This window comes from Acyrthosiphon pisum, chromosome A2 (assembly GCF_005508785.2).
Source record: "Acyrthosiphon pisum isolate AL4f chromosome A2, pea_aphid_22Mar2018_4r6ur, whole genome shotgun sequence".
Taxonomy (NCBI): Eukaryota; Metazoa; Arthropoda; class Insecta; order Hemiptera; family Aphididae; genus Acyrthosiphon; species Acyrthosiphon pisum.
The window spans coordinates 10837852-10863584 of NC_042495.1; the positions used below are offsets into that span (position 1 = coordinate 10837852).

The following is a 25733-nucleotide window of genomic DNA, read 5'->3' on the forward strand; positions in this document are numbered from 1 at the left end:
GTAAAAATACTAGATACTAGATACTCCCGGATTCCTACCTACTCTTTTTATATATCTGTGGGTACTACTGTACCAGTGTTCCAGTCACTGTAAAACGGTAAGAATAGGATTGTGGTATAGAATTGACATTATTATAAATATTTAAAAAAAAATGTATTGTGGAAGTAGGTACAGAAAATATTAATACTATTGTACCTAATGTCAATTTTTTTTTTTAATATACCTACCTAACAAAAATCTGGTACAAAAGTGGTTAGGTAAAGCACTAACGCTAAGCATTTTCGAGATTTTCGATAAATTTTGTATACATAAATGTGTAATTATGTAATATTTTCAAATACTTATAAAAAAAAATGTTGCCTATGGATTTTTAAGATTTATCTATACTGCTATTATAACTATTTATAAGGAACCTTGTATTACATTTTCAACCTATTTGGTCCAACAAATACAATTTTTCTGACATTTACAGAATCAAAAATTAATAATTTCTATAAACAACTCCAAATGAATCAAAATATTTCTAAAATTTTATCATGTATAGAAAACGATAAAATAAACATTTGATGACAATTTCAAGTACGTACATTTAAATAGTTTTTGAGTAACAACAAAATAAGAAAATACATGTATGAGAATTTGTTAATTTACTAACAAATGTTAGTTTAAATCCATTAAAATAACTTATAATTTAAATAATTTCATATTTTATAACCTAACCCAAATAGAGGTACCTAGTGAAAATAGTCAATTAGGCTTTCCTACTAAAATACCTACTAGGTATCAAAGAAATAAACAAAATTTAAAAAAATTATGTTTAAAATCTTAAATCTAAACTATAAAATTTTAATTCTAAAAAACAAAACACATTTAGAAAAAAAATATTATTATCAGTAGGTATAGCTGGTAGGTTAAAAATTATTATGTACTGTTATTATAGATATTTTAAAACTTTTTTCTTCAAAAATCCTCAATAAAATATTGTGATAAATTATTGTCTAGTTACTATATAGTTCTATTTAGATATAACTTTGATTTTTCTTAGGAAAATTATCTAGTTAGGTAATAGGTATTTATATATTTATAATAATACATTTGATCATCACCTATGAGTAGATTGTTTAACACATTTTATGTACCTAGGGGCTGGTTTAAGATAATTTTAATAACCTTGAGTACCTATCATATAACAATAATCCTAGTTTAATACAAATCACTACATAATATATGGACGCAACATACACATCAAATTTATATTACCAAAAAAATTAGAACCAAGTTAATAAATAAAATTTATACTACATAAAAATTTGAGGCATTGTTTATAATATTGATCAAGTTACGGTAAAGTTTACAATTACCAATTTGTGTTTCAAAATAAAATTAGTGTGATGAAATTAAATGACCAGTAATATTCATAATTTATGACATTGTATAAATTCTGTTAGGAAATATAGCTAATACCAATACAACATTACTAATCGGCATTTATTTATTATTTTTATTTCCTTTAAATGTTAGTTTCTCAATCACTCAGAAGCTTCTATGCCAAAGAAAACCATTGTTTCTCTCTTTGTTATTGACCAAAAAGCGTAAGTTTAGTCTAAATATAAATGCCATATCCATATTTTTAATATAAATTACATTAATTGTTATCAAAATCTTTTAACATATTTTAATATCTAACTAACGATTTAATACGTTTCATACAAGTTTTCAATGATTATACAACAAAATAAAATAATATTTATTTGGTTAGTTTCAAAGTTGTATATTATAAATGTTATATAACAACTTGCATCTATGAAAACATATCAAATAGTTCAACTCAATGTAAGAATTTATTGATAATATGAGTATCAGCAGCCTTTCATTTTTGTTTGTTTGAACATATTACACTATGAATTATAAATTGGTCTTAAAATTAATTTTAAATAGTTAAGAAATAACTAGACTGTCATCATCCAATCACTTAAAATACTGCCTAAAAGATTAGTCTATGAAGCATAATAATTTTAATTTAATTGAATGAATATTATACTAGAACATACTATCAATGTTTATTAACATATTATATAAATAAATAATTTGTAAGACATTAAAATTGAGAATAAAAAAATAATATTTTGAAAAGATAATTAATTGTTCTAGATAAAATATTTAATCTTTACAATATGTGAGCGTGTAAGAAAAAAGTTCTTAATTACACATCAAAAAGTTTTATCTGAGTAATCTAATAAGTGGAAAACAATTAAAATTATTTCTTGTTATTTAATCACCAATAATTTTACAAGCTACTTTTTGATTAAAAGAGAACCATTTACATCAGAATATTATATATATATTTTTTTTATTTTTAATTGAGATAAATACAGTTAATTTATACATTATAATATGTATATTGTATGTTATAAGTATAATGTGCCTATATAATTTGATTATTCAACACATTAAAAAAATACATGCAGTAACAATAATATTCTATTTAAAACTAGCAAAGTTACACAGTGGTAACATAATTAATATATATTTCTATAGCTATTAGGCGCATATTATATTAGGTATATAATATAGTCTAATTGAATTATTTTGAAAGCTCAGATTCAATAATTTTGTCCTGGATTCCAGTTGTTTCCTTGAATAAATTATAAAGTTGTAAAATTTGATCATCCGTGAAAGAGTCTAATACACCATCATCTTTATCAATATTTTTACCAAAACCAATATTTGATTTTGCATTTTTTAAAAGCTGCTCTGATAGTGTCAATGTGTATTTCTAAATGGAAAATAATTATATAAATTATTTCAATGTTATTAAAAAACAAAATTCTATATATATTTATACATACACTCCATTCCAGCATGAATATTTGAGTTTCTTTAGGATTACAGTTTTTATGTCTACGAAATTCATCACGTACATATGCTTGACCTAGTTCTTGTAATTCATTTGGTAAGCCTCGGTGCAGTCTTAAAATAGTTTTATACAATAAACGAACTCTTTGTACATGATTTAGACCAGACATCACATAGCATGTCTGAAAAAAATGTGTATTAAAAATTCATATAATTAATTGTACAATAGTAATTACAAATCTAACTTGTATGATATATTATATCATATTTATTGTTAATACCTGTTAATTATTGCCAATAGTTTATTTTATACGTATTACTTTTCAAATTGACATATTTATAGTATACAATAATTAATAATATTTATTTTGTGTTAAATAAATGCATAGGGTTAAATACCTAACCTACAAGGTTTTCTAAAATAGTTGGCATTAAAATATAAAAATAAATCATTTTTATGGGACATAAATATAATATCCTTCTAATTTTTACAGCAATGACCAAATTCAAATTTAGTCCCTTCAGACAGAAAGCATTTGAAATTAGAAATTATTAATATTATGAGGAAGATGAAAGCTTAAACATTAGAAATCAGCATTTAAATATGGACAGACAGAACAGTTAGGTAAATACAATTGTGGCAGTTTTAATACTTACATGTATACTCTATTACTATGAAGATGTGGTGAATTTCTTATTATCTTACTCTATTTTCTTTATAGTTTATTCCTTACTTAACGGCTAGTACCTTTAGACTTAGTTTATTTAAAAAAATAGAAAATTGGCTTTGCATTTTACACATTTTGGTGCAATAATGCACTATCAAATGTTATCATCATTATCGATGTTCTTCCAAACAGAAAATAGTGATAATTGATAACTGATAAGGACCGCCGCAAACTCTGCGACGCTAGCCAGTGTGGGTCCGCGCTAGAGATATGACGGGCAATCGTGCGTCGACCACACCCTAAGTTGGCAGCATTGTTGGCGGCGTGGGTAATGGACCATTGTGATTGGCTGGTCGGTCGCGCGGCTACGGCTGAACGGCAAACGGCAAAACCGATTCCTAGCCGCTCCGGCAGATCGTCGTTGTTTTTGATGCTTCACGCACACTGACTGTGGATCGCCGATTTAATACATATTCGTGATTTATTTAATTTTGTCTTTTTCTTCACAATATAATATATAGACATTTATATTGTATACAAAATATTACACATTCATACTTACGTACGTAATATATTTATTCATCTCGTTCATAAAAAAATTACTTTTTTTGATCGCCGGATTAAAATATCGAACCTTCTCGTTCGACTGACCATTGTATTACGATTCAGTGTTTTTTGGGTAGTGATTTACGCGGTGTTCAAGTCTTCAGACAACGCCGCCGCCACCGTCTCCTATTGTCAAGTGAGTGGTTTTTTTTTTATTAGTTATTATTATTACATTTTTATACGCTACAAATTTCATTGCTATGCCGCAGTTACACGACACTGTACGGTACCCGTACGATTTTTATATTTTACTCTATCTTGCCCCCGTGGTAGCCATTGTCGGCGGGTTCTTTCGCACCTGCCCTTTCTCGAACGAGACCAGAAACAAAACGGACAAAAACCTCGCCGGGTATTTCGTTCACACATGCACACTCACCGGCTTAGCCCACCGTTCAAGTCTCGACGGTCCCCTCGGTTCGCGTAGTACCTATTTCCTTTTCGCTACCGCCGTCCTTTACGATGATTTCCACGCCCTTATTTGTGATTTTAGTGGTTTTTTTTTTTTCGAAGTTTTGAACCTTGCCCCCTTCTTTGTTGGGCGTTGTTTTGTTGGCATGGTCGATTCGGAAAATGTTCTTGACCAACAAGGACTATGGATTCCCAAAGATTACTTTTTTTTATCAATTTTAATAACATAGTAGTGGGCGCGACGGAATAGGAACTTAATATATTAATAATAATAATAATAATAATAAATTTATTCATATCTTAGATTAACATATTAATATATTATTATGTATTATTGTTTGTTTAAATACAAACTTTTGTGTACGCTTTATAATAATTATTCTATCGCTTGTACTCCTAAGTGTACCTGACGTTGAAACTAATTGCGTTGCACTATTATTTTAAGAATTACGCGTGTTCGTATATCGTTTAAGACAAAGCAAACTACGTTTAAATAATATGTTGTGTGTTGGTCTTGTGAAGTACAATTTTAAACGATTCCTAAAGTATTAGTATTGTAATAAATAGTCCGCAAATAGATAATGATAAATCCCTAGGTAATTGTTTCTTATTATATTTTATTAATAAATGGAGCCTGGTACTCGCCAGTAATTCTTGAAAATTATATGAAATCGTATCAAAATGCTTAAATCAGATACCTACGTAATTTGTTCTTGTTGGAATAACATTAAGTGTTAGGTAGCTACCTCGTTTATTATTTTGTTGTGTCTGTAGGTACTGTTCAGTGACCTCAGGCGATTTCCGGATTTGTTAATATTTTGTTCACGAACTTCCGTTAAATAAATGAATGTAAATAAATAATGAAAATAAATTTACTCTTTTTGCGCATAACCCGAAATGATTATGTTGAAAGCTAAATCGTAAATTATTTCGTGTACTAACTTATATTTTACTGTATGCTATAATTGTATTGTTAAGTCAGCATTTTTCTGTATGATACGTACCTATAACAAGTTAATATATTCAATGTATAAAAAAATCGTGTTAATCAAATTACATATTATCATTCATGAACATACCAAACTCATTACAATATATTCGATAGGTCAGAGGTGTCGATATAAATAATTTTGCCATAGGTACGTATTGTAGCATGAGAGATAATGTGTAAAAGAATGTCTATGTAGTTTTTCTTATGCCTCAGCAGATTCTTTACATTATAGTATTATACTTTACATCACACTATTACACTAATATAGTAATATTATATCGAAATTAAAACCGTATAGGTATATTTCTCGTGTTCGCAATCGTTTTTTTTAGAAACCGTAAAGGAAGATTAGATTTATTAGAAGAGATGCAATTTCACGTTTCGCTTGAAAGACATGTCGTCGTGGACCGTGGTATCCTATTTCGATGGCGTTCACATATTAAACATTTCGTCAACCTAATGATCCAAAGCGAATCGGTGTACAAATTAACTTTGCCTAATCGTTATTTTCGTAAATAGATTCCAAAACCAAATTGTTTTGTGTTACGCAACGTTGGTATTCCTCCTGAACCTATTACTATATTATTCTAGTTTCCTAATTCCTAGTGACGTCGTTACCTATCCTAATTGCCCCATAATTGTTCGGTCGGTAATCACAATCGTGTGTACTATAATGCTTTATAAAAAAAAAATCAACAGATTTAAAAGTTGTCTCAGACCATTTCATTTTTCTCATATTTAGCCATAAATGTATATATTTTATATTTTTCGCCGTCGTCATTTTTTGATAATATATCGGTTTTAGCATATTATATTATATATTATGTTCAATATTGTTATTATTGTCAACTCAAAATAATTGCATGTTCAGCTTTGGGGACGGCAGACCGACCTTGTGTACCTGTAGTTTTCCGGTCGTCCTTTCCTTGTGGACAGCAGGTATATATTTTTGGATGCGGGCGTCCGTGTGGCGAGTACCCAGTCTGTATGTCCCCCGTCGTGTGTCACTCATATGTGTGATAAGTGATAACCGATATGCCCATAGATTTTGCTAGGACAAATAAAATATAATTCCTTTATCTTCTCAGTGAGAGGAGCAGCAGCAGCAGCAACAACAGCCACCGCCGCGCCATGACCCGACCCCTCTGCCTTCTCCTCCATGAGTGGCTGTATAGTATAATAATAATAGTTGCCCGTGAACACGTTTTCGAACCCCTGTCCGTTATAATGGTGGTACTCTATAACACAATAATCGGGATGCGAACTCGGCCGAGACCGTGAAGACAACGCGAGGCGCGCGCGCACGGTTCACCGGTTCTGCGTCGTCGTCGTCATCGCCGATACCCGTCCCCCGACCATCTGCAGCTGCTTGCTGTTACTCGGACACCACCACCGCTGCACGGCATATTATTCTATAATATACTTTACTTAATGTGATATAACGTTTCGTTTTCAAGAATATGCACGCGTACGTCGACAACCGCATTCAGGTATCCGGTGCGGGCGCATAAGTGTGTGAAAGGGCGTGGAGAAATATTATTTTTTACTTTGTCCCGCAATTGAATATTATATTTTATGTCCGAGAGAAAAAAATTCAGACATTAAACACGTGACCTAAATAATAGTGATAATGGTAATAAAAATATGAGTTGTGTGTGTGAACAACCCCGCTAGCGAGACCAAAATAATATTGCTGTACGGTGCTCTTATGGTGAAACGCGCCTTGTGGGGGAGGGTGTGATCAGGACAGGGGTGCGCCGCCCCGTGGGTTCGCCGTGTGCGGGAGCCGTGTGTTTAATGCTGGCAAACGCGCGCGCGACCGTCGCCGTCAACCATTGTCGTACAGACGAGTTTTTGGGGTGCGTCTGTGCGTATGTTTATATTTATAAAATGCGTTTGTAATACTACTCCTCTACTATCGGTGGGAGGCTGGTAATGGATGGGGCAACCCTATTCTGGTTGACCACGTACTGTCGTTCAAAAGACCGTAAAAATGAATTTATATCCTCATATGCGGGTAGACGAAAAGTAAAATATTTATGTGTGTGTATTATTAATCGTCTGTCGTCCCTCTGCAATTATTGTACCTATTTTATGAGTGGATATGTATCGTATTCGTATGTACTGTGTGTTTGTTGTACCCCTCTTAAATAACCATTATGTACTTTTTTGAGTTTTATCCCTCTAAACCCGTACTATTAACCATGTTTCATCCAATTAGACATGTTTTTCGTTTTTTATAATCCTTTAACGACATTCAATACAAATATACCGACTCTGTATAATATGTTTTTGCTTAATAATCCATGTCAAATGTAATGTAAAATTAATGGAATCGGATTTTATCTCTATTCGACTATGAACCAACTACCTATCAGATGATTATCGTTTTTAGTATTACATTAATTTAATATCAATCATTTAGGTGGTTGTATTTATCGTTAACATAAGCACCCAAAACTTCAGGTTTTAATTTATAAAAAGTCAGTATCAAAAATATATTAATATATATATTATATACTTAGTGAATGTGATGCGTCAACGACTCAACGTTTAAGTCTCTGCTTATACTTTGTTTCTCTAAACTTATTATTAGTTACCTATTCAATTGTTTTGTTATATAAATATAATTTTTATTTTTATGACGATTGATGTGGTTATTAATAATAACTGCTATTGATGTAACTATTCAACTGTCTGATACCTGTACACCTATAGATGTAAGTTATTATCTCACCAGTGTGTATTGCATACGACGTAATATATTCCTACCATAATTTCTTTCGTACCGTCTGATAAACATATGTGTGATTGGAGATATGGCTTATGCTGCTCCTTGACCTTAGATATTTGAATACTATACCTCGTTACTCGTTATACCGAAACCAAATCGGTGCGGATGAGTCATATCTACCAGGTTCAATAGAAAATCTTTCTTTTCGTTCGACCCGCGTGGGCAGTCAAACCTGTTCCTTGTGTACAGATTATACCTATAGAATGGTTTGTTTGTGCGGTACATCTTCGAAAAAAGGAGTTTTTGAGCAGATAATTTTTTTTTTTTGTTGTGTAGTTTTTTAAAAATAATTTTACTGCGCCTTCATACGAAAAATCACAAAATTAATCTAATTTTAAACCTACCCCCGGCGTGATGGATTTTGTCCCTTTCTTATTTTACGACGTCGTTTTTAATAGTAGCACACCATAAAATGGTTATTTCGGACCGTTCTACACACTACAAACAAACCCCTCGTCTAATTTCTATAAATATATCTTGTAGTGTAATACCGCATGGTGGAATGTGCTCACCCTTTTTTCGGAAGCATATTATTTTGGAATCGACTGGCGACAACGGACGCATTCCATATTGTTTTTGTCTGGTATTTCGTAAATATTGCTCTAATGGCACCGTTTAAAATATTTTCGGACGTCATAAGCTGCATTATATTATAGTAATAAATTAACTGCCGACACCGGTTGTCAATGTTGTCAACTTCGTGCGGAGCCATAATATGTCATCGAATCAAATGGTCGGCATTGTAACACTGAAACTATACGCCATACGCGTCATCGTGTGTGGTAGCAGCGGCGGTGCCCTAGTTAGTTATATTTATTATTTTTTTTTTGTCGAATTATATTATAATATTGTGGATTAGTTATACCACTTATACATATACAAATTTGTTGTCGAGAAAATTTTGTAATTTTGGATTCACACTGCTATAGTGCTATCAAGAAGTGAATGGCGAAGGGGTTACGAACAAATTTAAATAAACTATTTGACGTGATTCCGATTAAATTACTGCCAATTAAAAACATTACAGACATAATCGATCGTCTTACGTGTTTCGTAGATGTGATATATATATATGTAGTGCACGTAAGTTATTAAAACGTTATTATAACATACGCAGTCTTCTAACTTCAGACGATAATTATTACATTATTTAATAATATCTATATAGACAATCGTCGTGATGTGCCATGTGCTCGCGTGTAAATTGCCACACGACAAAATACCGCGGCGTCGGACAAAATTAAAAGCGACCCGCATTCAGCCCTGCAGTTTTGGCTGTGGCGCGGCGGCCCATTTGACGTATGCGTCGTGCGTGTGGAATGTTTGAGCTATAGCTATCATAATGTGTAGTAGTCGTGTGGGGGAGCAACATGGCGATCACGATTCACGAGTCAGATGGTAAACGAGTGTGTGTGAGTACAACATTGTAAATGTGCGACAACGCATTGCAGTGGGGTATCTGCCTGGCCATGTTGCCATAAACTGCGAAATTTTTTATACCTCCAAACCGAAAGGGTCTATTACTATAACGGATAACGTAGTGGAACAGTTCACAAAATCGAGTATATGCGTAACACATCGACGACCCTCATATTGCCCTACCGGCCGTCCCAGTCACTGCAATCGCACTAATATGATGACGAGGATTGTTATAATATTTTATTATTATATTATAATATTATGTACTACTTATATAACAATTAATATTATATTGTTTTTATCGATGCATTTAATATTAACTATCTAACTGCCTGGCATTAAAAAATAACAATTTTATATTATGATGATAACGCACAATGTACTCCGTACTCACCGTATTTTATGTTATCTCTACGGGAGTTTTAACGATATCAATTCCGAAAAACGAGTTATTATTTTTACTGTTTAAAAACTACGTCATTCATTGTGATTTTCGGATTTCGTCTTATTACAATATTTACATTCTACGTATTTTATGTTTTCTGTGTATTTATATTATAATATTATGAATAATGTTACCTATTCTCGTTGACACAAATAATATAACAAATTGTAGGATTTAATAGTGGTTCGAGTAGATCGGTGCTGCTGCAGTTGGTTTTATCTAGTTATACTTTAATACTAAAACGGACATGCGCACCTGATGTTTTGTCAGAATTCATATAACGTAATAATGATAATAATACACACGAGTTTATTTTACTTTGTTAGCAATTTCGATTATAACCAACTATTTCTTTGTTTCGTCAGAATACGGTCTAAACTCGTGGTGGGGGTATAACAATGGGTTATAATACAGAGATACCGATTTTTTATTCTTTCTTTATTTTTTACTGTTACAAAATTATATACGTAAAATGGTAGCAGCCCGTGACCAGTGACTAAACGCCCGGGAAATGAAGTTCAAATAATTTTCATTTTTATAATATTGAGAAATGTATTGATTTTACAATCTGATTCTTTATCGGTGCGCTAAAATGTCGAAGTCTTTAAAGTATAAACTTTAAGTTTTTGAAGGTTTAGATAATATCAACTTTTATTTAGATATATTAATACGGATTAGTTGAAATTTATACTGGATTTATGATATAATACCTACATGACCATGCGAGTATTTGGATTACGACTAGGAGTTATTTTTACGCCCACATCGTAGAAAGTAAATGTATTTCATGGTTTATTTATACATACTAATTTATAATATTATACCTAGTTTATCTATATATAATTTATAATAGACTGTATCAATATCAGTAATTTAATTTTACTAACAGCTAAAAAATCCTTATAATACATTGTTCAATAAGTAGTTATGTGTACCTAAAATAAAGTAGATACACGGCAAAATGTGGTCATAATAGGTTGTAAATGAAGACCGGCTTGAATTGAAATTTAAAATATGTATTTGTACCTGGGTGTGTATGCAAATTGGACTATAATTGAAAAAAAATTCTATAAAATATGTTTTAAGACTTGTCAAAAATTAATTGTAGTTAACGTGTTTTTCTATACATAATATTAATGACTACAACTTTGGTCAATTCATAAAAAATATCAACTTTTAATACCTACCTACACTGTTATTTTTAAGCTAACGTCAAATTAACTCTGTTAAGTATAAATTAAAGATAATAAACCGTGTTATTTACGTATCGTGCATCATTGATTGTGGTGCAGTGGTGTCTAATTAATCTATTATGAGTATATGTTATGATAAGCCTAGCGGCGTGTTTGATTGATTTAGTCCATAAGTCATAATGAGTACCTATGTGACTAGTGGCATAAGATTATTTTTTAATTGTTCTCGTCGAGATGCAAAGAATAAACTGTACTATTTAGTACATTAAGACCCCCCAAGATTTCCTCCTGTTCTTGTTGTGAATACCGATATGAGATTGTTGTTCGGTCACATTATTAACCGGTTCAAAACTGTATAGTTCCCCATGTTGAGTTTGTAATGTTTTGCTATAATAATAATATTTACGAAACAGTTAACATAAGGCCTCAACGTTCATGTAAGCCATCTAAACATTTCGTATAGTCGTTTGAATTTAATCATAATTTGTATTAATATTTTTAATAAAATATTTGAATCAAAAATTAAAACAAAAAAGGGACAACCGCTCTGCTGTTCTTGCATAATATAGAAGTCGAGTATACCTCGTCATTGAGTAGGTCACTGTAATGGATGTGTTAAATTTGAATATAATGATAAACCAATGAATACGAAACTCGGTTTTAAGGGGAGACGGTCGCCAGCCTATATATTGCTAAGTAAATATATATAGGTGTTATCAATGTTATCATATATTTAAAATGCTATTAATTATTATAGTAATTTATTTTAGTATTAGTCGGTACCCACTATTAGACAGTATAAGCTATAAATAGGCAGTTGCTTAAAATTAATTGTAAATATTTTGAAAATTGGGCATTGTAAAACATTTCAAGTCTGCGAATATTTTTTAATTACAATAAATAACTGAAATCGTTAGGTAATTTCTGTTTTAATATTCAATTTCGTTAAAATTTGAAATTCACGTTTTAAATAAAAATATTGATTTTATATACCTAATATCTAATATCTATATAAGATTTTTGGGTTTCAGCAAGGAAACTATAAAGAGGATGCTACGCATGCATTTCTTGACTCCGTCTTACACACTTACGACATAGCAAATTTTCGTTCACTAGTTTCAATAGTGTGCTGTTAGTTTTTATATTAAAATTGATTGACCTTTTATCAAATTTTTAGATAAGATCATTATCTGTGGTTAAGCGTCGGCTTTTATTTGATATTTTAATTTTCAAGCGAGATATGACCATTTTTAATGTTTGATATACCACACCCATATCTTTCCATAAATGAAATTATTAATGAATCACCGTCGCTTAAGCACAGATAATGTGTTTTTACCTACATTTTGACAATTTGTTAATTCCTTGATTAATTCACTCTAATATCAAAACTAATAACACTATTGAAACTATAGAACGAACATATTTTGGTATGTCGTGCATGTGTAAGACGGACACAACAAATGCATGGGTACTGGGTAGCGTCCTCTTAAAGAAGAACATTTTATTCATTTTTTACTACAAAATGGTTTGTAAACTGTAATTTTGTCACAATTTGAATTTCATACTCTACCTATATGAATAATTGGATTTATATACTCCCTTTTTTGTAATTTAAACTATTACTATTAAAGGTGTGTGGTAATTAAAGTTATACCTACCCATATTTTCTTCCCTATATGATGTTCCTAATCAATATTTGTAATGTACTCAATTATATATTATATTCAAATGTAATAATTAAAACATTTTTAAAAGCATATATGACTCAAATTGAAAATTCAATGGTGGAACACACGTCACATATAATATAATAGGTTAAATATTATAGGTACCTATAATGTTTCTTATATATTTATCAAGACATTAACCTTATGTAAGCTTACCTTGTGTTATCATGGCGCCAGACGTTCCCTTTAATTTTTTATAGTATTTAATTCGGTTGTGTTCCATTTAAATTATTTTGGCATTTTGCTTCTTTTTTTATTTCCGAGTAGATTTGTTTAAGGTGTAGTCTAGAATCAAATAAGTAAAATATCCGGACCTACCTAAAAATGACTAGGATCATTGGGTGCAGTTGAAAACATTTTATTTAAGTGTTTTAAACTGCATTAACGTTTTGTGTCAACATAAATTTGGTCTTGTTCAAAATTAGAAAAAGTAATACCTTTCTCGTTAATAGACACTATTGCAGAGTACCTACAGATAATTTTATGATTACGCAGTCATCGTTTGTTTCAATTCATACTCATTTTACGTATTCTATTTGCAATTTTTTCAAATAAAACTCTAGTCTCTAGAACATAATATTCATCAATAACCATTGTAATTAAGTGTTTGGCCCCCTGCCAAAAAAAATGCCCAAAAATTGTAAGTACTTACCTTTTTTTGTAGGTAGTATTTTAACTGTAAGTAATTTTAAGCTTGTTATCGGAATTTTTAAGTTGAATGTTCTGAAGTTGTCGAAGGAATTATGTTTTGTGCGCCACCATCACAACCCAACCCATTAGCCAACCTCGAAAAAATTGTAAATTAAAATTACGTTTTACTAATATTCTGGGATTGAACAGTTACTTACAATTATTAAAGAACCAACTTACAATTTATTCAGAAGATTTTGACACGATGGAGTACCAATTATAAATACTAGTATTTATAATCAATGATATTACATAATATAAACTTGATCTAGGTACGCACAAAGAAAAAATGTCACAATTTTCGTTGGAATCCGGTTACACAATAATGACCGAGTTAATGTTTACAGTATATATTTTCTACTCACGATTTATCTATTGCAGTATCGTTATCAAAAGTAAGGTGGTGTATAATATTTTGTTTGAAAAGTTCACGTTTTGCAATTGTATTCAAATGTTATATACCTATTATGCAACAAAATCTAAACGATAGCCTCTATCTCCGTGTTATTTATATTAAATTAATTTTAAAGCCGTAAAGCTGTTCGGTGTGTGTTTATACTGTAAATTATTTCTAGTACGTGTGCTGAACACTGAACTCCTAATTTTAATTTAAACATTGGTATTATTATAAAAATTATCCTATAAGAACTCTCAACAACCTAAAATTGGCTTAAATTGGCGAATTAAATAACAATAGTACTTAACAATTTTGAATAATTAAATATTTTCTATGCAATTAATCGATGGTTTGAACCTCGGTTTGAACATACAAATTTTACATCTTAGATAATTGTTTAATTAGCAACAACCGCCTTGACGTGAAAACTTGATATTAATAAATACCTTAGGTGTACTTACCATTATTTTATCATTACCACCAATTACGGTTATATCTTCACGTGGTCACAGTATAGCGTTAAAAAAATAGTTTGATATTACTTTTCTAGTATTAAGAATTTGTTCCATAAGCGTTAACCCCTTTTTAGATGATTTATTGAAGTTGATCACCTGGAGGGCTTGACTCCCAACCGTAAATTATGTTGTAATTTGACCTTTGTTGCACAATACTTTATTCCATATGTACAAGTGAAACTAAGATAAGAAGAACAAAATATGCTTTGGGCTTCCTTGATTGGAAAAGTTATACTTAAAAGTTATTTAAATAGATAACTATACCTACCTATATAGTTCATATATACCTACTATTAAATACCATTATATTGTTGCGAAATTTTGTATACTGTAAGTCTTTAATATCTTTTATCGAGTTATAGTGTTTAGAATGCTTTAATTTCAAATTTTATATCGAACATAATTTTTTATTAGTCGGGTATGTATTATGTATTATTTAAGTATTCAGAATATATTCCACTATCGACTGCATCTTTTTTATTAATGAGATTCACGTCTCGCTTCCCACTATAGCGAAACCTGTATTTTTTTAATATAATTTCGAATCTATAGACAATAAAATATATTGCATCTATCTAGTATCTACAAAATATTTTCATGTTGAAACTTTGTAAAACAAACCATCATAAGTGACCATTATTCATATATTAGGTACATATTTCCATATGGTATATCATATTCGAAATGCCAATATTATAATATGTACTTGCTTTTTTATTTATCTTATAGTGGCCTACCATAGGTAGACATTTAAATGTGTCAACAATACCTAGTTCTTTGTACCTTTAGTTCAAAAGGTTTGATCACGTTGCATTCAATGGTATTTTTTTCTTTTTTATAATCCACCTTTTTGTGTATTGATGTATTGAGAGCTATTTTTTGTCAATGATTGGGTGGCTTACAAAAATTTCCACGATCTGTAGATACGCTCTCTCAGAAATAAAATAGGTATAATATTATACCCATAATTACAACGATTTTATGGAAAGTACAATATACTAATATTGGTAACTATACCTATTAATATATTCAGATGGTTTTTTATTTTACTTTCGCCGTTAATAACTAGTAGACGTTAGAGAAAGAACCCTAAGAAAGAAAATCTTCAATTCGTTCCCCATTCCCTTGGGAAGGTCATATTTTTTACAACTGAAAAAATAATAAACATATAGGTACACACGATTTCTTTGTTGATCGATTACAGCGGATTCAAACTTGGCAATAGAGAGGGGGACCAAGTTTGTCATTGGTTGATATATATCAGCTCCATCACCTTGTGTGTCATACAGGTTAGTAAAAACTCGTTCTTCTCCCGATAGCTGTGAAGGAACAACGTTAGCAGCATTGTTAAAGTCCTGTAAATTATTTTTTTTATTTATTTATGTAATCCGACGCAATCCTCGGTACGTACGACCCGTGACCTTGAACCGTGAAAAATTATCCAGTAATAAGTAGCTTCCATAAGAGTATTTAAAATTACATTTTATAAGCATGAAACGGCGTTTAGAAACCGGTTCGCTCAGCCTCCGGGTATGGTCGAGTTGACCATACCCAGATTTTAAACGAGGATGGCTCTTGTTTGTTTTTGATCCTATTTTCGGATGCTTGAATACTTCGAGTAAACATGAATCCACCGGATGTTTTATCACGGAAATAGATTTCCTTAGCCTGTGTTTATGCATTGCGTATGTCTTTATGACTATATTTAAATGTTTGTATATTATTTGTGAGCTCCTTATTCGTTATTCGTTGTTTTGATTATCCACGTTGATTGCTTCTTAATATTAACAATAAATAAATATTCGACATAGTATTTCTGTGTACCTACGATATAAAATTTATTTTTACTAGCAGAATAATATCTAAAAATTTTTTTTGAAAATATTCTATATATATATATTTTTTATGTGCGTAATATTCATATTACATAGAAATACTTAAATTAAGATTTTGGATTACTCTATTAACGGTTTTAAATTGTTTGGTCCTTGTCGACAATTGCCTGTAGACTGTTGGTGAAAATACGGTACTATTCGTGTTATGTTGTTGAAAAGCAAAATGCGTCGTCGTCGTGCGTGGACGGAATGGTAAAGAGGAGGCAGTTGGTAGCTATCGTCTCGATCACAATAAGAACTGGTGGCGGTGAATCGTCGGTATTTAATGCGCATCGTGTATTCGTGCGCCGGATTCACATTGTCGTCGCGATCGGAATAAATAATAGTGAAATTTATTACGAACACGTAACAAATCGAATGAAAGCAACAACTCCGTGCGCCCCCTCAAACAATGAAAAGTGAAAAGCCCAAAACATGGCGTTTTGATTTGATGCGTATATGCAGCGCGAGGAACCGTTTCACTTGAAGTCCATTAAAATCTACAAAAAACGTATTCTGCTCTTGTTATCTATACCTATACTAAGTTCTTTTTTTACACCGATCAAACCTCATATGATAATAATAAATTATTTTACATGTTAAACAATTCTTAGATCCAACATAATATAATAATATTTATGTACCAACTTATTCTTAAATGTTTTAGTGTTTCTACGTGCATTTGTTTACCTTTTTGTTTATCACTGTCGATGAATAATTTCTAAAAAACCAAAATTTTTAACATAAAATTACAATGGAATATTGAACATGTATTTTTTTATACAATTTATGGGGAAAATGAAGGTTTTCAAGCCTCTTGGTTAGAAATCAATTTACGGTGCTCAAACCCTACGTAGCCCCGAACATGATATAATAAACCACATGTCATTTTAGCTTAAGGGGGCGATGAAAAAAAAGTGGTTTGTTGACCAAAAAGCCAGACAAAAATTGAGGAATTTGGTTTTGCGGATTATGATTTATTAACAAGTTTACTAGGTTTGAACAGAGACGGTTTTTAATATTTCGATTATTGTTAGTGTCATAATGAATAATATAAATACAAAATAGGTAAGTACTCAAAATCAACTCTATTGACACCGTGTAAACTTGGAAAATGTAAATCAATGAAAATCTGTTTTGAAAATTGAAATCCGACAAATCATATTTCTTCAGTTTTGTTTGAATTTTTGGTCTAAAAACCATTTTATTTTTTTAATTGAAAATCATAATTTAATATCTTTGTCAATACCTGCGCGTACATAAGTAAATGTAAATGAATATAAATGACTTCCTGAGCGATTTATGCGAGCGGCATGCTTACTGTCATAATTCAGGACATAATTTCTAGAAAATATTGAACGAAAACGATTACAGATTAAACTCACACATACTAGTATTGGTTTGCTTTGCTCATGCTTACAAATAATTTTAATTACATCTTGTATAATATTGCCTATATTAATTTCCTTAAAACATGGCCGACTAGAGACCCCTTAAGAAAATGTTATGTCTTGGTGTTTGACCCCGTCAAAAAAACCAGTCCACGGATGTTTTGACCCCGCCAATTATTAAGATTATTAATTATTAATATTATTAAGATAAATCAGTATATTTTTTTTTTATTTAACATTTTAATTATTTTAATTATTTTTATAAAAAATAAAATTACAATCTGTAATTTATAATAGGTTCTAAAATATAATATTTTTAAAATATTACTGTTATTTTTCATCAGTCAAATTTAATTTTTAAATAATATAAGTAAACTGTATAAAAATAGAATACATTTAGGAACAATACAAATGCATTTACATAGTTATTTATGTTTTAATATTTTAGTCACTATTCGTTTAAAATTTAAAATGGCAATACCATATTTAAATTATTTATTATTTTTAAAAAATATACAATTTTAGTTTAATTATTAAATTTTAAATATGGCTAAATAATGTGTATAACTCCGGGGGGCCAAATGTCCTATCTTACTAATTTACAGGGAATTTAACGTAAAATTGTTTAATAAGACTTGTTCAAGACAACACATGCGAGTACAACCTCTTCTTTAGATTGTCTCAAACCCCAATGCATTTAAATTATATTTGATTCTATCTTCTGAGAAATTAAAGCAAACAAAATATATACTTATGGATGCTATGTTATCCAGATGTTGTGTGTTGTTCATCTTACAGAATTACATGTGTTATATATAGCAATATAGGTTAGGTTGGACATAATTTTTTGTAATGAAAGAATTTTCGCTAATATTTAGGTAAGTATATATTACTAATTTTCAGCTTAAATAATTAATATTTTTTTTTATAATCTTATAATAATTGGATAAGTTTGAAAGATGCATAATATGTCATTTGTCCATATTTAGGACAAAGGAAAAAAGTCCCTATCTATATTATAGTTTACTTTATTGCCCATATTTGGGAGAGTGGTTATAAGTAATCTGCATACCTTGTAAAAGTTCCGAATTAAAACTGAAGCGACATTCCATTTATGGTAATTATTTGTTTTCTATTGTGAACTTCCTCACATGTTTAATCGACTTGGGTAATGCGTATCTCTCGACCAAGTAATGTAATTTGACATGACTATATCAATGAAAACCGAAACCGTGACCATAGGAAACTTGATATTTTTGTATTCTAATTAGGAGGTAGTCATTTGGGTTACATTTTTTTCCTGATATGTAGGTACCTATACAACGGTTTTTATTTTCGTCAAGTGAATTAGATATACCTCCCTAGTATTGATAACATTTTATATTATATGTTGTAATGGTAACAATTATAGTTTTTTAACAGATAGGTATGCCTATTTTTATAATAATTTATTATTTCAATCAATTTTATATAAATAATAAATATTAAGTTACGTGCCGTGGCGTATCCATAATTTTTTTCAGGAGGGATTATAATTCATTTTTGACGAATTTTATCTAAAAATAATTTATTAATGATAATATAGTTATCATTTTACAATTTTCGGTGGGAGGGGGGTTAAAACCTGGATACGCTACTGGTTACGTGTATATATAATAATACTAGATGATTCCGCGCACATCGTGGCTCCTAATAAATGATAACTCTTAAAAAAAATTGAGAATATTCAACTTCTTTTAGGGATGTAACTCGCTGCTGTAAGTGCAAGGTGGTAGGCAATTGGCGAAAATTCGATTTCATGCATGCTTGTACTTTATCTACCCGATTTCTACTAGTTATTTCTGCTATAACCAATGGCATACATTTATTAATAAACATTTCCATAGAAAATCTCAAAACCTCTTTTTAAGCACCTCCCCGGCCTCCTGTTAGTCGTAGCAGAATGTTATGTATCCCATATCTTTCCTCGATAAATTGACTATCCAACTCAAAAATAATTTTTCAATTCGAACGAGTTCTTGAGATTAGCGCGTTCAACCAAACAAACTCTTCAGCTTTATAATATTACTATAGATTCCACTGGTTGAAATATTTTGATAAAAATTGTTATTAGTATTATGTTGATAAAAGTATTATGTCGATTTTTATACAGTCTTATCTGAATTCTGGAGTATGCAAACAAAGACAAAGAGTTTCATTTTATAAATATTATATAATATGCAGTTGATTTACGCAGTTAAAACAATATATTTGATTATAATATAGCACCATCATTAAAATGGTTAAATATTTTAACGTCATAAAATAATAATATATGTTATGACGTTCAAAACTATGTGTGTTTGTGTGATCCACACTGTATACTTAATGCCATGTTAAGTAAATTTTTTTTAAACTTTATAAAACTATAATATCAAAAATTCAAGTATGAATGTAGCCAATGTAGGTGTAACAAAAAATGTTAACATCGTATATTATTGTTGGTATAGGAATAAAACATTCTTTTTGCACATAATTTGAAAATAAAAATAATTTTTAACCAACATCAATTTGAACGATGCCTAACGTATTATTGTTTTATTGAAAATCAAACACCTATATTATATTAAATATATATATTTATTAAACGTTGTGACTAACACAGTTATGTCGGGATGTATAAAAAATGTATTAATCTAATGGTTCAATAAAAATTAATGGACCAATCACGGGCCACTAAATATCATGTTTAAGGGACCATTAGCTCACTATTGATTGTTTGATTCGTTATTTAGTTTAGTGATTTTTCGCGCAACCTGGCATACATATATTAGAAATATTTAACACAATTTAGAAACAATTACATTTTTGTATATTTTGTTGAGCTTTCTTTGTTAACATTAGTCGTATTGATTTGTATTTAAATAACAAAATACTAGTGTTTAGACAATTAAAGTACTATGGTTAAGTGTAATTAAATTAGTTAGTTTATAGTATTATTTTCATAGCTTAGTATTTTTTTTTATGTTAAATCGTCTTTAAAATAATGCTTTTGTGTCAAAATACAAAAATTAATCACGTGTACCTATACGCATGTAAACGTTGTTACTCTGATGCCTATCATACATAGTAAGTATATAGTGTTATCGAGAAATATATTACAAATAACAATAATCAATAATAATAAAGTATAGGTATACCTAGTAGTAAACATTAATAATATAGTTAAATAACAATTTTTATGATGTGTATATAACTTATTTTTCGTATTTATTGAAAATCAATAATTTTAAGTGTTTTAATTTAAATGATTTTGTCATTCTTTTAGATTTAGATAAGTATCATAATATAGTGTTCGGTAGAGTTTTTTGGCATGTATGATTGATTTATTGTTAACTGGAAAAATAATTTTAAAAAAAATGATAAAAATATATTTCCTCAGTTTTTCCACAATTTTTTTTATTAATTTTTCATTAATATTTTAGTTTAAATGTGAGATTCATATTGTTGAACAGCAGCTGATTCATATTCGTTCACGTTTGTCTTATTTTATTCAATCAGCAATCTAGTACCTATGTTATTATCAATATTGAATTATGTGAAAATTGTTATGAGTTTAAAACTATAAACAGTTATAAAACGGTGTCAACGATCGTTTAATCGATATGTGTAATATAATATATTTATAGATTGCTATTCTGCAATTTTATTTCAACAGTTTATTACATTTACGACCTAGTCATAAAATGTAGACGGAAATTCTTTACTTAATATTGATGTAGAAAATAAAATTCTAATATATTAATAATAGGTATGTTCGTTCAAATAAAATTATTTAAATAAAGAGAACAATATAATTTCTTATGAATCATTGCTTAAACTTTCAATTTTCATTTAATTATTTTTACTTTGATTACTTTATGCCTATAATCTAACATAACCTTTATATTAAAGTCAGACTACTTCCTATATATATATAAATTTGAATGCTTTTTTATTATTATTAATTATTATTTTTGATACCTAACTTACAGTATCCAACAGTTAGGTATAGCTTTGGGGATGTTTTTCCTAGATTCCATTAATGATTACAACTATAATATTATTTGATATGTATGGATACGTTTAATAACATTTAATTAATAATAATGCTCTAACTTAAAGTGTATGAGTACTACTTAGTTTAAAAGCTATGAGAACAACGGTGTTTTAATCATGTGTTTTTATCTTAAAGCTTAGGTATATACGCCCTATTTTATCCATCATTGGCTAGGAATTATGTACCTACTAGTATTATATTCATTATGCACATTTCCGACCTAGATCAATAGCCAACAGGATGATTGACGTTATCCTTTAACGTTTATATAACTTATATAATATTTCTTGATTATACCACTTCTCTTATTTAGTATTAACTTATAGTCGTAGTATATCAAATAATTATATTAAACAATAATATACTGTAAGTATAATTGTAATTTGAAGGTACCTACCTTATTTATAGATCAGTGGTTTTCTCGTTACTCATCGTCGGATCACATCGTTGAAACTGACTAATTTTACGTGAATCGAACGTAGTGAGTCATTCGAATCGTTATTACGCATCATTATCACACAATTCGCGACACGGGTCAGTGTTGGCCATGTCGACATTGAATTTCGAGCAAGGTCATCGTTTTTATTTATTATACATACCTAATATTATTATGTACCTATATTTATGTTATTTTAATCCTTTATATCTTTATTATCAAGATTATAATAATTTAGCTATTGCCTGTTGCATAGCTTATTAATTGATTATTGTTACAATATTTCTTGAAAAGTTTTTTTGTTAAAATATTTAATGGTTAATTCACTTAATTCTGTGTAAATGATTATTGTAGACTTCTATTATAATGTACACGAATTTTAATTAGCTACTTACAATTCATTTTGTATATTATGAATGTTAACTTTTATTATGCTTCTCAGTTCTCGTGACAAACGATAATCTGGAATTATCCTCCTTCCTATTTTTGCTGATTAGGACATTTCGCTGGTTATGAATGTACTTTTTTAAAGCTGATGTTTCCTCATATTACTTTATTTGTTGATTTTAATCTTATTTGACACAATACAAAGTTGTATTATAATAATACGTCATATTTAAAACGAATATAGTATATTAATATAATTTTTTATTTTAGTAACATTAATGATTTAAATATTAAAAATATTAGTTATTTTGGCATAACATTTCTACATTTGTTATCCCAAAATAATAAATACAAAGTTTGAAGTCTTCGTATTTTTTTTTCTAGAATGAACCATAGTTTATTAGATACATAATATTATAGCAAATGAATTTGATATCTGAATTGCTTTAACTAACATCCTACTAAAAAAAAAACTAAAATACTACTCAACCAATATAGCCCGGGGGAAATTGTCTAATTACTACGTCAAATTCAATTATTCCCAGTTTTTCTTTTATAGCTCCTCTATAAATTATGGTCTTAAGCATAGTAGTATAATATTTGATTCAGACATTTACCAGCTGTCATATTGTTTAGCATTTCAGAAGTTGTCTTAACTTACATATTTTTCCAATCAAATGTTCTACTTTATTGCAATTAATTTCATGAGTTCAATATACTTAATATGTTACTTATTTTGTAAAAATATTTTATACTCTTAATAAAATATAATTCATATAAATGTGTGTTTATGTTTTTTAAAAACGAAAAATAATGACCATTTATTTTTATGCTTTTACAACATTATAATTAGTATCTCAGTAGCTTATTAAATTGTATTACATTTTTGTTATCTAAAAACAATATTATGAATATGTCCAACTAAATATGTTAAATAGGTTTAAAAATATGCAAATATATCGCACCTAACTTTAATGCGGAGTTTTATAAAATAATCAATATAACGATAAATGACTCATTCGACCTACCCTCTGTCCAGTATAAACAGTGGAACTGTTGAAAACCACTGGCGTCGACGATGAGTCACTAGTCGGTTGCGGCAGACGAAAGGGGAGAAAGTGTCGTCTTATGTTTAGCGTGTATATCTACCGTTATAAGTTGTCCATTGAAATGGACGCAAATAGTTGTTTTATTTATTGATTTACCCAAACGTCTATACTCTAAAAACATTAATTTAATCTGCACTCGTATAATGCAAATTAATAATACCTAACCTTATCATTTGTAGATACATAATAAGGACTTTTCAAAAAATATTATTTCAAGTAATTAAGTTTGGTTAAAAAAAAAGCTCTTATACAAAACTTTTTCAATAGTAATTTGATGAACTAATTATTGGCTGTATAGTATTATTATAATTGGAATTATAATCCTCGTTTTAATTCTTTTGAGCCAAACCTGAATTTTCCTATTTAGTTTAATGCATAAAAAGTTATTCTTAAAGTCAACATTTAGAGCTTATTAATCATTTATATACATCTGCATTTTAATAACGTTTGAGGTATAAATAAAAATAAAATAAGTGTTTTATATGGTTTTCTTGCTTCAAAATATAAAATACTTCTTAACACTTAGTATATTTATTTTTATGTTACCGGGGTGATAACCAATAACACAGTGTTTTAATTTTAAAATAGATTTGCTGATATAAAAAAGTTCTTAATAATTTATCATAGAATAATAACTGTGTTGGTCGAACTTTTATATTTATGTTTTTTTTAACTATTCAAAATGTAATAAAATAATCTAACATTAGGTAATCATTTAGTAAAAATACTAATAAATTTGCATTAAGTATTACCATTGATTATGAATTCATATTAGTATTATAATAATATATTATATTATTATAGTATCAAAGTATTCATTATCAATTCCTTACATATTTTACTGCTTGATTTATTTCATCTATAAATAATTTTGTACTATTTTATAACACCTATTAGTTACTAATATTATTATTTACTTATAGATTTAACACAAAACTATTTATATTAATAATAAAATGAAAACATTAATAATATTTCTATTTTTTTTTTTTTATAGTATTGATTTATTTATTTAAAGTTATACCCACCTTTTTTAGGTACCTGGTTCTGAAATAAAAATATATTCATGTTAATAATCTGTGTTATTGTATAATCCGTATTATTAACACATTATAAATATAGATCGCTTGAAGTCAGGTACGGCCTTTACTATGGATGGAGCCACAGTGCATTAATTCAGTACAAAAAAACTTTGCCGGTATAGCGACGAGTGAAATTAATAAGATGTAACGGGGACGCTGTGTATCATTTATAATATGTTATTTTACATGTTCCCCGTTACAGTACCACCCCCCCCCCCCCCACCGACGTTTCAATTGCCAATATCAGCAATAAAATCGTTCGCTGTAGCTCCATCCATAGTATAATATCGAGTATAATATGATCTAAGGGTACGGCATTCTTAGAATTAATGTTTTAAGAAAGTTTGAGTACAATCGATTATTTATGGACTTAACATTAAAATAGATCACTATTCGTACATATTCGTCACTATTTAATAAAATCATTAAATTGGGCTCATTATTAAATAGTTGCTGTTTTTATATTAAATTATACTTAGGAACAAATTAAGAAATTAAAAATTCTTTAAAATTGTTATTTTATTGTAAATGATTTTATTATAATAAATTATTAAGTATATCAATATTTATACTTGGTAGAAATGTAGACATTTTTGTAACTAATATACGAATAATTAATTTCAAACATTAATAATAACTAGGTAAACGTTGAGAAAAAAAATAA

General features: G+C 29.2%; 2 protein-coding genes across 3 annotated transcripts in view; one reads left to right on the forward strand and one right to left on the reverse strand.

Annotated features, from left to right (window-relative positions):
• Window positions 1-1755: 1755 nt before the first annotated feature.
• Acn9 (ACN9 homolog) lies at window positions 1756-3679 on the reverse strand. Its single transcript, NM_001162809.2, is given in 3 exon segments — window positions 1756-2776; window positions 2850-3038; window positions 3514-3679. Coding segments are annotated over 2 exon segments (369 nt in total). The 5' UTR covers window positions 3027-3038; window positions 3514-3679; the 3' UTR covers window positions 1756-2584.
• A 249-nt stretch (window positions 3680-3928) lies between these two features.
• The window catches only part of LOC100166124 (classical arabinogalactan protein 9), a 38382-nt gene continuing 16577 nt past the window's right edge, over window positions 3929-25733 (forward strand). The window contains exon 1 of one of the 2 annotated variants that reach the window (XM_001944289.5): window positions 3929-4266. The gene's annotated coding sequence lies outside the window, so the exon portion shown is untranslated. Of the gene's footprint in view, window positions 4267-10684; window positions 10962-25733 lie in introns of those variants that run through there. The other variant, XM_016807637.2, reaches the window with a different exon arrangement.